Source organism: Gouania willdenowi, chromosome 19 (genome assembly GCF_900634775.1).
Source record: "Gouania willdenowi chromosome 19, fGouWil2.1, whole genome shotgun sequence".
NCBI classification, from domain to species: domain Eukaryota; kingdom Metazoa; phylum Chordata; class Actinopteri; order Blenniiformes; family Gobiesocidae; genus Gouania; species Gouania willdenowi.
Genome location: NC_041062.1, coordinates 22,723,103 through 22,736,530, shown reverse-complemented (window position 1 = coordinate 22,736,530; position 13,428 = coordinate 22,723,103). Strand labels below are relative to the sequence as shown.

At 40.2% G+C, this 13,428-nt stretch overlaps 1 protein-coding gene across 9 annotated transcripts in view; it reads right to left on the bottom strand.

The window, feature by feature from the left end:
• Positions 1–11,122: 11,122 nt before the first annotated feature.
• LOC114481167 (rho GTPase-activating protein 23-like) overlaps positions 11,123–13,428 on the bottom strand; it is a 109,943-nt gene continuing 107,637 nt past the window's right edge. For 7 of the 9 annotated variants that reach the window (XM_028475690.1, XM_028475685.1, XM_028475687.1 and 4 more), the window contains one exon: positions 11,123–13,423. In XM_028475690.1, the coding sequence (XP_028331491.1) occupies positions 12,578–13,423 (846 nt within the window). In that variant the 3' untranslated portion in view covers positions 11,123–12,577. The remainder of the gene's footprint in view (positions 13,424–13,428) is intronic. The other 2 variants (XM_028475692.1, XM_028475693.1) reach the window with 1 other exon arrangement.

Genomic DNA, 13,428 nt, shown 5'->3' with positions numbered 1-13,428 from the left:
TACTGTGTGGTGTTTGAAAGAGTGTTTGGGAATGATGGTCCAAATCAGGATTTGGAGGTTTTCCTTCTCCGTGGATGATGTTTGCTAAAATAATCAGCTCTACAGCACCGTGTGTACAAACACTTATTTCCTTTAGGTCCATCCTAAAGTTTACACAGCTGGATTCACTTCATGCACTTTTTTGAGGATACTGAGTAAGAAATCTAGTTCAGGGATTGAATAATAACTTGAGAATGTGAGACTTAAAGCTGCTGGAGACAAGTATTTTACAACAGATAAAGACAGTAAATAAAGTGATAATAAATAACAGTAAATTATAATAAACACTTGGTTTATTGACATTGTGAGAAGTGGAGTCCCGTAGACGCAAAGAAGTATTTTTACATCATTCTTCACTCGTCAATAAGATTCAAGATACTTTATTATGCAGACATAATAAAAATTAGGTTAAGGCTCACAACACAATTAAATATAGAAATGTTTAAATAGAAAATATAAAAACTTTAAAATAGCACTAGAAATATTTAATATGGAAATAAGCAAAGGAGTTTACAGTAGAGATAAAGCATTTTCAACCTATATTTGTTTTTAATTTATTGAGCTCTATGGCGTACATATATGTATGTATGTATATATATAGGGGTTCTACACTTGGTCTTTATCTGATAAAATATATATACTGTTTCTAGAAACATTTTAAATTTGGTCTTATGGTTTCATTGTTTGGTCAGTTCTTGGCAGCATTTGGAGTATTTCTGAGAATTCTGATCAAGTCGTTCTCATGCAACAGGGTTAATTGGCTAGGCTAATACTGGGGAAATGCTAAGCTATTGCTCGGTTAATGCTGGGTTAATATTATTGCTAGCTAATGCTATTGCTCTGATTGAATCATTTTCATGCAACGAGGTTAATTGGCTAGGCTATTGCTAATACTGAGTAAATGCTAAGCTATTTCTCGGGTAATGCTTAGCTAATGCTATAGGTTAATGTTATTGCTAGACTAATGCTAATATTAAGTTAATGATAGTTTATGTTAATACAACGTTCAATGATGCGGGTCAGCACCTGCATCCTCACATTTTCTTCTGGTTTGTATGATTTTTGCTTTGATGCTAATAGTTAAGTTTGGATATGATACAGTTATTAAAAGTTTTTGGGGCTCCTTGTCTCCCATTGTTGCTGCACTTACGGGCCCGATGCGGCACCTGGGTTCACAGAAGTGGCTCTTGCACATACATCGGTCGTGGATGTACTGGCCCTGGGCTGTGGACTCTCTGACAGTGGTGACAGAGGGGAGGAGCCTGTCCAATGTGAAGGCCATCATGGTCAATGAGTCCCACCCACTCCATGATGTGCTGGTTAGTCACAGAGGCACCTTCAGCACCAGGCTGATCCCACTACGGTGCTCCACAGGAAATCATTCCTTTACAATTAACTGTAACCTCACAGTTTGATTGTTTTAAATATTACTTTGTTCTTTCTGCTTTGTTTTTATTTGTAATATTTTCTTGAGCGGCTGTAACGAGAATAATTTACCCCAGGGATGAATAAAGGAATTCTGATTCTGATACGCACAACTATAACATCACATTTTAGTCTCACCTTAATATAGTCAACTCCTTCCCACCACTTTCATCGTCTTACCCTGACTCCCTCTTCCCTGTTCCCTTCCCCCTCACCCACGTGTAACAGTGCCCCCTCTTTTTATATCCTCCCTTTAATAAAGTGTTTCTTATCCTTCCTTAGGGAGGGCTGGCGATGGTCACAATTATGCAATAAATTAAATTCATTTATTTAATTGCAGTAACAAAACATGCATTGCTGTTAGGGATGTAATGATTAATTGTAAGGCAGTTAAAAATCGATTCATAGTGTTATGGTCATTTTTATATTCATCATATCGTCAAATGTATGTTCATGTGTACAATTTGTCATGCTTTAATACATGATGACTGCATTACTCTTTACACTTTTGAACAGCTGAATCATGATTAAACAGTACAGATCGTATTATTCTCAGTGCAGCACAGAGTCTCTGCTCACATGCAGATATACACTGACGCACACACTTATCAAGGACAGATAAGAGTGGCGCCCGATCTTCCTCACTTTTATACATGTCTTCATCATCCTCCAACATTTTCACTGTGGGAGCATCTGACTCCCTCCCTTTTGTCTCTCACTGCTGGGACCTTTTCTTATCTGTATAAAACCTTAAGCTGAAACTGTTGGAGGGGAGCGGCACTTCCTTCGGACGTCCGCCTGGACGGACGCTAATTTTTTTTCACTTTGTTCCATCTTGTACCTTTTTTCTTAGTTTTAGAATAAACTTTTTTTTATATAAAATCATCAATGCTTCTCCTGGATTCCATCATTAAACCAGAGCAATAAATCATGTCTCCAAATGAGGTCAACCGTAAATTCAGCCGTAACAATTGGCGATCACGAACAGGACCATCTTCTGTCCACCCCTCGGACAGAGACTGGATCACGAACCATCGGTTGAACCTCAAACACCAATTCGGACTAAGGTAAAGCTGCCTTTATAAAAATATATAGATATGTAAATTTTCATTTACATATATATATATTTGCTCTGTGTTGATTTTTTTTGTAACCAGTCAAGCATTGTATTGATTTTCAGCTTTGATCTTGATCCTCAGCTGTTCTGTGTTTTGACGCAGTGAATAGCCATGAGAAAGGCTCAAATGGTTGCTTTTTAATGCTGTAGGTTCTCTCTGGTTTTCTTCGGGCTCGGATATTCTGTTTAGGCATAAAATACAGCTGGTCATTATTTACTTTGTTTTGTTCGGACACCCACAGCCTGTGAGGTCATGACCATAGATAGACGGGCAACCAAAGTTTCCAAAACATCCCAGCGGTGCCATGATCTGAGTTCACCTCTGTACCGAAAGCAAAATAGATTAAAACCCCGAACCTAACCTAAATTGTGTTTCTGTGAATCAAACAGATGAACAACCCAATAAACAAATAATATATGCATACGCATATACAATCTTGGTATGATGTGAACTCAGATCATGCTTTCGGTGAGTTTTACTTTTTTTTATCTTTGTTTTTATTTTGTGAATGGTTGTTTGGCTTTAAGGCTCTCATTTTGGAGAGAGCCGGGTTTGGTTTTTTTGGTTTTTTTTCTCTCTCTCAACACACACACACACACACACACACACGAGAGAGAGGGAAGTGCGCGCACGCACACGCACAGGCACGCGCACGCACAGAGAGCCAAACACACACACGCACAAGAGAGAGAGAGCCAAATACACACACACGTCGCTGCTGTGTTTCTGCTTTGGTTTTCTTTTTTTTTGGGTTTTTTTTTCCTCTCAGAACGAGGACACACACACCCACACACACACGCGCACACACAAACACGCACGCACGCACCCACGCACAGAGAGAGAGAGGGAAGCACGCGCACGGGAGCACGCACAGCGCACGCGCACACAAAGAGAGAGAGAGAGCCACACCCATGAGGGAAACACACACACACTCAAACAAGAGAGAGGTGGTGCCCCTCACTGGCCAGTTTAGTGCACTACACACTTGTGACACAACATTGTGATTTCTCACTTCTCCCCCTGCCTACAGAATAGTGCCATTACACACAGACACTATTTTTATTTTAATTTTAAATTTTATTTTGATTTCATGTTTGATGGGTTCACTCTAAAATGAATATGAGCAATACACACTCAAACACACACACAGATGAATACAGTATTTCATTTTATTTTATTTTAATATTACTGTTATCATCATTATCATTTTTTATTATTTCAATGTTAGTTTCTGTTGGCTTTGCGGTTGCCCCTGAAGAAACGACATCTTCAATGAAAGAATGAAATCACCTTCAACTCTTACGCTAATGAAATGTCAACATCATTCAAAGGACCAAGCATCAGAAGGAAATGGACAATCAAAGGTCTGTGACCTTTCAGGACTCAAGGACTCAACTCCCATTCAGCAAAGCAATGCTGAAATAACTCGCTCAGTCCCAAGTCAACTCTTCATCGTCTATGAATGGGCCGCATGCCAATGCTGGGATTAACACATCCTGCCCCATCATCAAAGACTGAGAACCTGTGGGCGTCGGAGTGGACACTCCCCCACCAATGAGTTGCGAGTTAAACGCCACGACTACTGCCTGCATGATGGGCAGCAACTGCAGACTGGTCACACGTCTGCTGGAAATCTTCACCAAAAAGGACACTGTTTCAAAAGCCACAAGGATACCAAGCAACAAGAAGTCCACCACAGCCTTTGGTGGTAGTGCTAAATCACTTTAGCCTTGAACTTTGGCATGGAGGGGGACAACTAGCAAATAGCCAACAAGCTTCTCCTTCGATAGCACAATACTAACCCCTCTATCTTTTGACTGTGCACTAGATTATTTTGTTTTCATTTATTCTCTCACACGCAGACAGACCAGACATACAGTCACACACCCACATTCATAACTATGAGCTGAAACACAGGGCCACCAGACCAAGTGTGCCCATCATTTATCTTTGCTTTTATTCATTATGTTGCTCATTTATTTACACTGCTTTTGCCTTTATGAGAAAAGAACAAACAAAGGGGAAGAAAATAGTGTTACTGATAAGGTGGTTTTTGTTTGCTTTTCTTTCATTTATTCTCTTGATTGAGGGGAGGCCCCCCACAATGCAAGATATGTTTACATCCGCTGAAGAAAGAGCCCTCTGTTGCCTCAGCTTTTGGAGCTGAAGTTTTAATTTTTTATTATTTTATTGGCCATGATTTTTTTTGAGCTCACACGTTTTTCTCCTTTGTTATTTCTGAACGATTCTTCTTTTTCTCTTTTGTTTTTACTCAATTTCAGGAAAATTGAGACAGAGATTGAGGACTGCAGCCTCAACCAAGTTTACATTTTCAGAATCAGAATCAGAATCAGAATCATCTTTATTGGCCAAGTGTATGTTGTACACATGAGGAATTTGACTCGGTCAACTGTGCTCTCTCCAATAGTGAAAACATTCAATAATAAACAATCAACTAGAAGAGATGATAATAAGTATAAACATAAGTATAAATATAAACAGTAGTTAGACTAGAATGTGCAAATAACAAGATGATAATAATAATAATAATAATAATAATAATAATAATAATAATAATAATAATAATAATAATAGTATAAAAAAAATAAACAAATACAAAATAAAAATTAAAAAAAAGAAGATAAAAAGAAGGAAAAAAATAATAGAAAAGAAAGATAATAATAAAATATAATAATAATAAAAGGAAAATAGTGCAGTAGAGCATTGATAAGTAGTGCAGGAGAACATTTAAATTAAAGGTATGTACATTTTGACATTTTTTGACCGATACCCTCGTAAACAATCTGTACCTTACCCTTTTTGAAGCTGCTTGCGACAGACAGCCTAGTTCAACATTCATTGTTTTCATTTTGCGTGCCTCCCCCTTACCGCGTCGGACTGTCTGGCCGGCCCAAAGCCACTCGACAGCAGGGGGGGATACCAAATTTTTCCTGAGAAAAAAATGTCCCATTAGTTGCTATGAGTACATAGGCAATTACTTTTCAAACAAGAAGTCCTGGTTTAATGTGCAGAAAAAGGATAAACCTTGCTAGGGAAAGCACTCTTCGGGGGATAGTGGTCCACCTGATTTGATACATGCTTGGTAACCGAATACCGTTCTGAACAAATTTCTACGTTCCCTTAGAGTGAGGGTTATTAGAGGTTGCGTGCTCCGTTCAATCTTAGAGGTGCCCAATAAAGTCCTGACAGTCTGCGTTGGTGTTTATAATTCTCCTGCTAATTCGGAGGGTTTTTATATCTCCGGAGTAACGAGTGGTCGAGTTTGAAATTCTCCCAGCTTTATATTTTAAATAAAGTCACAGGTTGAGAGGTTACCCTTCCCCCATACTCCTCCCAGCTTTATATTTTTCTTAAAGTCAGAAGTTGGAAGGTTCCCCTGGAAATTCTCCCAGTTTTATATTTTCATAAGGCCAGGTTGAGAGGGTCTCCGGCTAATTCAGATATTTGTTTTAAGTTTCTGGAATTTGCAGCTGTTGAGAGTTTCCCCCAGGTTCGGTACCGGGGTTGAGTTTGTTATTGAGGCACGGCCGTGCGAGTTCTGCCTGATCAGCAGCTAGTAGACTGTCAGTTCCGCGGGCGATAATCTAAGACTCCGCCAAGGCGGAAGTAAAAAGGAGCGTACCTCTTAGTAATCAGATGATACCAGTAAAAAAGCAGTTAATTAACACTAAAAGGTTGCCAAGCATGGTGGGGCAATAAGAGCTCATTGACCCTGAGAGACGAGGTGGACCGGCTATCGCCGCTGGTGGGTTAGATGAGACCTATATTCTACTTAGACACTGCAGCAAAACCTTGTGAATGCATGGACGTGAAAATTGAGGCATGAACGTGTGCGGTGCATGAATGACTGAATGATGACACGTTACGTATGCCTGAGAGAACCGCGTTGTGAGTGCGAATGTGCCGTGGACGTGTCACTGAGTGATTGACCGATGAATGGCTGTTTGACTACACATGTTCCTCTGTTTCGCCTTCCTTTCCTCCTGGGTTTTGATGCACTAGATCTTCTCCCTGTTTTTGCCAATTATGTAGTGGGGTGTTCAGAAAACACTGCTGCTTGTTAAAAGAACTATGGTTTTAGGCCTTGGGCCTTCTAAAAAGTTTACCAGGTTTTAAAGGTTTTTTTCTGGGTGTTTAAAAACACCAAACGACGTTTTTTATATATGATACCACTTTCAGTGGAATGACTGGCTTTGACCTTGACTGACCTTACTGTTCATGTTCAGTGTCCATGTTTTTGTTGTTATACGTGTATACTCGTTGTTGTGTGCACTTGTCTATGTCTTCGTCTTAGTTGTTGTTATTGTGTAGTTTTTTCCAATATACAGGTCGCTGGCTGTATACTCAAAGGAGACGAATCAAATCCAACTAAAGAAAAGAGATATTTTAAATTATTCATTTAAGTCTTAATGTTTTCCTCTCTTTCTGTTTCTGAGTGTTTCCTAACAGACAATGCCACCGCCTTCTCGACTCCGATCCTGCCTCCCCCAGCCGCCATGCCTGGTCACTGCTCTTATGATGAAGAATGAGAATTAAAGGGAAGTATTGTCCATAACTATAACGGGGAAGCAAAGGAAATAGATTGAAATAGACACGTGACAATATGACATTTTGTGGATGTTCTAACATAATATCTATTCCAGAGACTACAGAGACTTCCAATCCAACTGCAAAAGTGGGGACAGATCTTCAAATTTCCAAAGGGAGCGTACAGTTGACCCTGGCTTTGACCTTTTAAGGCTGAGGAGGAGGAGGTCGAGAAGGCTGGAGGGCACAAAGGCAGGCAGACACAAGAGAGAGGAAAACGGAGACACATCCAAAATGATCAGATAAGTAATTTTCCAATGATATTTATCATATGGTTTTAAGAATCCAAATGCATTCTTATGTAAAAAAGGGAAGGGAGGGGCCAACGTCCCTCTGATTTTTGATTTATATTTTATCATAGGAAAATAATATACCCCAAAACCCTCCAACCATTTTCTTCTTGTTCCACCAGCACTTAGCGTGCAAGACCATAAAACACCTTCACTGGGTTTAGACACGTTTAAGGGAAAAATTAAGTGTTCTCAACATTGGGTTGGTGGCCCAATCTGGGTCGCCTGAGATTTAAAAAGGGTCCTCCTGAAATTCTTGATAATTGATATAAGAGATAGTTTAAAGTTAAGTAACTTCCAAGTATTTAAGGAAGCTCTCCAAACCGTGCTGGGGCTCGTCACCCCTACGAATGGGATAAACACAGAGAGCAAAAGACAATATGATTGTTCGACTCAACTTAACTTTAATTCTGTCTAACCTTAAAGGGCCAATAATCTTGCTTAACTCTAACTCAGACACAGAATAGGAGACACTTTTGCCACCAATTGACCTTCAAAATTAAGTAAATTACATCTCAAATAATAATTATGAGGGAAAATAATGAAATAAATGAACTGACAAATTCAGCTCTATAAAAGAATTAGGCTATGTAAATAGGTGTGGAGTGTTAACATTATTCAGAATAAATAAAGGATAGAATAAGATTTCTCCTTCACAAATAAGAGATAGCAAAGAAAAATGAAACAAACAATTTAAATAAATAAATAACATAATTTATTTATTTGGTTAAACTTATTTAGCTTTCTCACATCTCCATGTCTCCCAATTGTATGTATTCATCTTGAGAAGACATGTAATCACACTCCACACTTGTCCGACTTGCATGTCCTTCTCCGTCCGACTTGCATGTCCTTGTAAGCAGTGGTTCTCAAATTGTTGCTTCTCACCAGGTAAGTAGACGTACCACAGTTTGAGAATCACTGCAACTCCAGCTATGCTTCTTCTTACTCCAGGAAAAGAAAATCGAATTAATACTTCCTGCTTTTCTTTCAGCCTCATATTTTCCCACTCGCGTGCGAATGGGCTACAGATAACTTTGAGCTAGGTATGGCTAAAAGCTCACTAACCCACACCTAACCATTGTGTGATTGTGCAGCAGCACCTTTTAGGATCTGAAAAGCTCTCAGATCCTGACCTCTGACCTGTCTCTGCCTTCCTGGAAGCTATAACTGAGTGCCAAAGCCATACTAACTATTCATTTAGTTAGTTAACTAACCCTAACACCCCTACTCTTTAAACTTTTTTATTTTATTTTATTTTATTTTTATCTTATTTTATTTTATTTTATTTTATTTTATTTTGTTTTGTTTTGGTGTTTCCCCCCCCCCCCTTCTGTTCAGGTACCAGCCAATCCCAAGAGAGGTTGCCAGGTGTGTGGAGACTACCCTTCCTCAGACAACAACCAATCATCTACAACGCCGACCGGAAATGAACGACCCACACGGCAGTGAAGGTCGCGGAGCGGGCGACATGGATCCAAGATGATTGCCGACACCAGCTGATGCTGAGACGGAGGCTGACCGAACAATGAAGGGGGAACCGACAAGGCCACTGAGACACACACAAGAAAACGCTCTAGAACAAGGGCCTAGCTTTGTTTATAAGCCACACCAAATGCTCATAGCTAGGTTGAGGGTGGACAACCTCACACCTAGCTGCAGGAATACAGTCATAAACCCTTCTGCTACGATTGAGGAAAATACTCAAGGTTCTTCACTCATGGTGCCGCCAATCAAGTGTTACCACTGAACTCAGCCGATGAAGACGAGTGATGTCCTTGATGCAAATGATGATTTTTGCTTATCTAGATGTAATAAAGGATGATTTTTGATGATTCATGCCATTGATAATAATGATGAAGTTTTTTTTAAGGTTTATTTCCACATTTTTCTTGATATATCTGTGCCTCACAAAAGAAGAATATATCCAATGTATGACAATAACGATGCTAATGGTTAACCCTGACAGACAGCAAAGGTGGAATATAATAATTTTGTTTCTTGATTTGGTCGTTGAGGGCGACCAAAAGTGGGGAATGTTATGGTCATTTTTATATTCATCATCATATCGTCAAATGTATGTTCATGTGTACAATTTGTCATGTTTTAATACATGACGACTCCATTACTCTTTACACTTTTGAACAGCTGAATCATGATTAAACAGTACAGATCGTATTATTCTCAGTGCAGCACAGAGTCTCTGCTCACATGCAGATATACACTGACGCACACACTTATCAAGGACAGATAAGAGTGGCGCCCGATCTTCCTCACTTTTATACATGTCTTCATCATCCTCCAACATTTTCACTGTGGGAGCATCTGACTCCCTCCCTTTTGTCTCTCAGGGTTGGGACCTTTTCTTATCTGTATAAAACCTTAAGCTGAAACTGTTAGAGGGCGCGGCACTTCCTTCGGACGTCCGCCTGGACGGACGCTAATTTTGTTTCACTTTGTTCCATCTTGTACCTTTTTTCTTAGTTTTAGAATAAACTTTTTTTTATATAAAATCATCAATGCTTCTCCTGGACTCCATCATTCAACCAGAGCAATAAATCATGTCTCCAAATGAGGTCAACCGTAAATTCAGCCGTAACAATAGGTTTCACGATCGACATCGATACTTTGAAAATTGAATCGCAGTACTTTTTTTAAACAGCAGAAGGCGCTATATATTTATCCCTTCTCTTGTCCAGCAGTGTACCGGCGGGCGGAATCTGCTACTATTTTCTTTCTGGCCGCCTTCTACTCTTACATGTTAATAAATGATTTCTTACCCCTTTAGCACCGAAAGAATATTTGTAATATTATGTGAATATCTGTAAAAGTTACGTTTTTCTATTCGCTCTGTCTGCTAGCATAGCATCTCTTCTTCACTGCTAGGATTAGCTGCATGCCAACCGACCACTGGGTTACGAGCGCCCTCTACTGGTCCAAACAAATATTTGACGTAAATCAGTGCAATGATGGTTAAAGTCCAATTGTTAAGACACAAAATACATTTTCAGTTGCACTTTTACAAACAAAAATAATTATGCAGTTTTGGATTGTTTACTATAGAACCAGAATTTAAATTAATAAGCTTCATTTGTATTATTCCTTTATTTATTTCATTCACGATTTATTTTTAGTTAAATTGCATTGTTTTGAATTGTTTATCAAGGGATTCTTTTGACAATGAAAAATAAAAAGAAAACAGTATTTTCTATTTTTTTTCCCAAAAAAAATAAAGGAATACTTTTCAGTCATTTGTCTACAGTCCCATTTTGTAAAATAAATTGTGAGAATCATATCGTGAACCCAGTATTGTGAATTGAATCGTATCGGGAGTTGAGTGAATCCTTACATCCCTAATTGCTGTCATTAAAAGATTGCACTTCATGTACTGTTAGGATGTGCAGACAAAGTTAAAAAAAAAAGGGTTTTTTTGTTTTCAGAAAATTTCCTTTTTATATCCTTCCATGTTTTGACTTAAAAAAAGTTGTCTGAATAAATAAAACCAAAACATATTCAAAAAGAAGACAAAATGCATTTGCTGGTATTAAATTACATCCCATTACTCTGATCAGGATAAGCAGGTACACAGTGGTCAATGCTTCCTTTGTCCATTTTCTTTGCACACAGAATGAATGACAGCCCTAATTTCCAAAAACAATAATTTATTATATATATACTTTATATACACAGGTTAACTTAACAAGGGTTTGTACAACTGTTACAAAATTGGTCCACACCATGAAGTACATGCACAAGGGCACAGATGGACAGTCGGTATAGACGTGTTTAAGACAAACATGGAAATGAGTCTGCAGTGCAGTTGAGGTTGGACTGTGAGGTTAAAGGTCGACACAGACACTTGGTTTGCTCTGTTCAAACATGCTCATCCATCAAACTCTTCACAGTTCTTTGGTACACGTCCGTTTGAAAGAGAAAATGCCCGGTGAATGTTTTACAACTGGAAGAACCAAAGTTACTGCAGTCAACAGGTGTGACAGTGCACGTGTGTCCCGTGCACTCTGCAGTGTAACCACAATAGGTTGGGTTTGGCATGACATCACATAGCTGCCTTATAAACAGATCCCACACAAACACACACACAGGGAAAACACAGAAGGCTTGTGTTGAACACTTATGGTTTGCATATTTTGTTTTGTGACATGGACTCCATGCGAACAGGAAGCAGGTGCCTGAGTGTCCTCATCTGTCCACAGAAACCTTTGGAAGAACGAGTAAAGGGCTGAGCGGTCAGTGAGGAGAACATGTGTGAGAATATCTCATCTTTGTGATGGTGAGATCAGGTGACAGACTGGGAGGAAACAAGTGGAGCATGGATGCTTCATTAATGGTGGACAGTGTTCCTTTCACCAAAATAGGAGACTTTGAGACTTGTTTTGTCTTCTGTGACTCATGAAAATAATGCCCCGCATTCTCACATTTGAATCATTAAAGATGGGACATAATGTTAAAATGTTTTTTGTGCCAAAAGATAGTAGTCGCATGAGGTTTACCATGTGAGAGTGGCTTGGGAGCTGTGTCTCAGATATAGAAAGGAAGTAAATTTGGGAGGCATCATCAGTAGTGTTCCTTTGTAGTAGGGGGTGTTTTTGCCTTTTTAACACCAGGCACCTTCATCATAGGTGGCCAGCTACAGGGTGGTCAAGTGTTTCCCATTCTCTCCTATCTGCAGCTTTGGGCCACCCTACCCTTTGATCTTTTTTTTGTCCCTAAAAGTGTCTGCTCTTTGATTTCTTCCCTTGATGTTTTCTGTGGCTGGGTGGAGTCCTCCACCAGCATCTCTGCAGCTGCACCAACCTCTTCAGTGGCATGGGTGCTGATGCTCTGCAAACTGTGGTTTTGTTCCTGTCGCTGTGCTTCAATGGACTCATTTGATTGGTTGCTTCGTAAGAAGTACTGGCCAATGCAGTTCTCTTGTCTCTGCTCTCTCAACCATCCTCCCTTTCCTTGGTGGACTCTCAACGCCCCAAGTGATGTTATTTTTCCCAGCCACCGGTGCACACCTGTCCAATGCCAATGAGAAGCCTGGTTGTTGTTGGTTGGTGACCAGGGTTTGCAATGGAAGATGAAACAGTCAAGTTAAACCATGACTGTGTGACGGCGCCACATCCTGGTCTTGTCTCGCGGTTCAAGTCCAGATCTTCTTAAAACCACCTGTGAAGGTCCAGCAAATCTTTGATCCTTCCAAGTCAACGAGGAGAGTGTACGCCTGTCTCTCCTTGCATCTCTTGGCTGATAGCCAGGATGTGGGTGTGGTTCTTGAGGAACCCAATCATATGTGTGCCTACCTGCTGGTCCTTCTCTCACCCTGATCACTTCCACCTTGTCTGGTTTCCATCCTCTACCCAGCTCCAGCTCCACGTTCATGGACACGGCTCGCGCTCGGGCACTTCTACTCTTCCTGTAGCAGACTGGCGCACACTGGTTCCACTCTGGCAGATGGTTACCAGTCAGGTATGGATTGGGAGGCCTAAGTGGGGAAATCCAGAGGGGCACAGCGGGCCGTGCTTTGGACTGAATCTCCTGAATCTGAGTCCTTGGATAAGAAAGCCAACAAGCAGTGTAGGTGCTGTGGATCTGGTGGTTTGAGTGTAGAAAAGGCTTTGGGTTTCTATCCCTCAACCCCTTCACATGCACTGATAAACCTTTTCTCTCTGTGATGTCGCGCAATGTTTCTTGATGTGTTTGGTTTCCTTTCACTGTCACTTTGTCTCCTCCCTGGTCTTCTTCTTCTTCTTCTTCTTCTCCTCCTCCTCCTCCTCTGAAGTTGCTGGCTTTGACTGGTTCATGTTCGAAGTCGTCGTCGGTGCTGCTGCCTGGCTGGGAGGTACTGAGGCTTTTTTTACGTTTGCGGGGCAAAGCAGAGATGATGGATTTTGGCAGGAAGTCCTTGGCATTCAGGTCTTTTCTGGACCAAGAGGAAATCTGAA